The 1,762-nt window shown below is 59.4% G+C and overlaps 1 protein-coding gene across 1 annotated transcript in view; it reads left to right on the top strand.

Annotated features, from left to right (window-relative positions):
• The window catches only part of ASH1L (ASH1 like histone lysine methyltransferase), a 178,780-nt gene extending 178,069 nt beyond the window's left edge, over positions 1-711 (top strand). The window contains exons 29-30 of the mRNA XM_077764062.1: positions 24-147; positions 457-711. Of these exons, the coding sequence (XP_077620188.1) occupies positions 24-147; positions 457-569 (237 nt within the window). The 3' untranslated portion in view covers positions 570-711. The remainder of the gene's footprint in view (positions 1-23; positions 148-456) is intronic.
• The last annotated feature ends 1,051 nt before the right edge of the window (positions 712-1,762 follow it).

The following is a 1,762-nucleotide window of genomic DNA, read 5'->3' as shown; positions in this document are numbered from 1 at the left end:
CCAGCTCACGTCTAGGGTTTCAGGGGAGGGGGTTCGTGCGGAAGGAGGCGGCTTACCACCACTTGCCCGGGATGGGAAGTATCCTGGGAAAACATCCTGGTCCTTTCGCGGGCCTGCATCCTATCGTGTTCAGGAAAGGATCTGCCGGTGTGGAGAGGGTCCTCCTGGAGAACTTCCCTCCCGAGCAAGGCCCAGGGCACCCACAGGCCGGAAGAAGAGTTGCTGGGCTCCAGGGAAGAGTGGGGGAGGGCCTCCGGTGCCCTCCCTGGAGCTCAGATGTGGAGGGAGGAGTGGGGGAGGGGCTCCGGTGCCCTCCCTGGAGCTCAGATGTGGAGGGGGGGGTCGGGTGCTCTCCCTGGAGCTCAGATGTGGAGGAAGGAGTGGGGGGGGTGCTCCGGTGCCCTCCCTGGAGCTCAGATGTGGAGGGAGGAGTGGGAATGGCAAGGATTCAATGAGCCTGCATGGTTCTGTTTTCAGCCATCGACGTGACGTACCTGCTGGAGGAAGGGTCCGGCAGGAAACTCCGAAGACGCACTTTGTTCATCCCGGAGAGCAGCTTCCGGAAGTGAGCCTCAGAGGAGAAGGCCGAGCATCTGCCATCAGCAGGGCTAACAGCCCTGCCTCTTGTTCCCAGTGCAGACGGGGTGGGAAGGGGCCGTGTCGCTGGCATTAGGTACTTAATAAACCCTGGAGCTGGTGCAGGGGAAGAGGCGGCGCCTGTGTACGCGGTTCCGTTCACCTTGTTTCCCTCCCCTTCTTAGCCCTGAGGGTTCNTGTCTCTGTGTCATCCTCTGGCCCCACAAGCACTGCTGCGAAGCTGCTTCCTGTCCCCGGGTGTAACTCACGTCGGTTGGCAGGAGGGGGTCCCCACCCGCCCCGGGCGTCTGTTCCCTGGGGGCTCCGGGGGCCACCCTAGACCTACCCTAGACAGAAACAGCCGCTGGGGCCTCTTTCCAGATGGACCCTTGACCGGGAACGTTTCTCTCTCCTCGTCCAATCAGGTCAAAGTAACACGTGAATTGACAAGTCGAAGCACTTGTATCTGCGCCCCTTTTCCCTCCCTCTCCCCCCCCAGAATGTAACCACGGACTAGGGAAGGCCCCCGTGGGGTCAGCAGGGCACAGAACTCATTGTAATTTTTGTTTTAACCTTCATAACCTGCCCAGCCTCTGTTTCTCTAACGAGAAGGCCAGGCCCCGCCCGCACCGCGCCTGTGCTGCTCGGCGCGGCCCTCGTGCTGTGCCGCGAAGGGCCGCCCGTCTCCGAATGGCCTCGTACAACCTCGTACACGTGGACCCTAAGCCACCCCCCAGAGTCACTACACGGACTGTGGACCCGCGTTCGCCTGGCAGAGTGTGCACTGTGAGTGTGCCTCACCGACCGGAAACACTACTCCTGTTCTCTTCAGTGTACGGTTTTCAGTGTCCACCCCTCAGAGACAGTGCTCCCNAGGGGGCCGGGGCCCGCCGCCTCCCTCCTTCCTCTCCCCTCAGCCACAACTTCCCAGACGATACTGTCTCTTTAAAAATGAAATTTAAAAAGCTTTGCTTTGTCTTCTCAGACATACATATGCATATACGTTTTAGATGTTCTTATAAGAGAAAAGATGGTTTTTAAACGTGCCAAGTTGTGTGTGTACATATATATGTATGTATGTATGTACGTATGTATATACCTGCCGCGTGACTAGGAAGCAATACAGCGTCAGCCCGCCCGGCCCGGCGTCCTCGCTGCGCTTCCCCACCGGCGCGCGGCCTGTTCA

The sequence above is a fragment of the Crocuta crocuta genome, unplaced genomic scaffold (assembly GCF_008692635.1).
Source record: "Crocuta crocuta isolate KB4526 unplaced genomic scaffold, BGI_CrCroc_1.0 scaffold528, whole genome shotgun sequence".
Taxonomy (NCBI): Eukaryota; Metazoa; Chordata; class Mammalia; order Carnivora; family Hyaenidae; genus Crocuta; species Crocuta crocuta.
The sequence above is the reverse complement of the archived record's forward strand: the minus strand, read 5'-3'. Positions and strand labels throughout refer to the sequence as shown.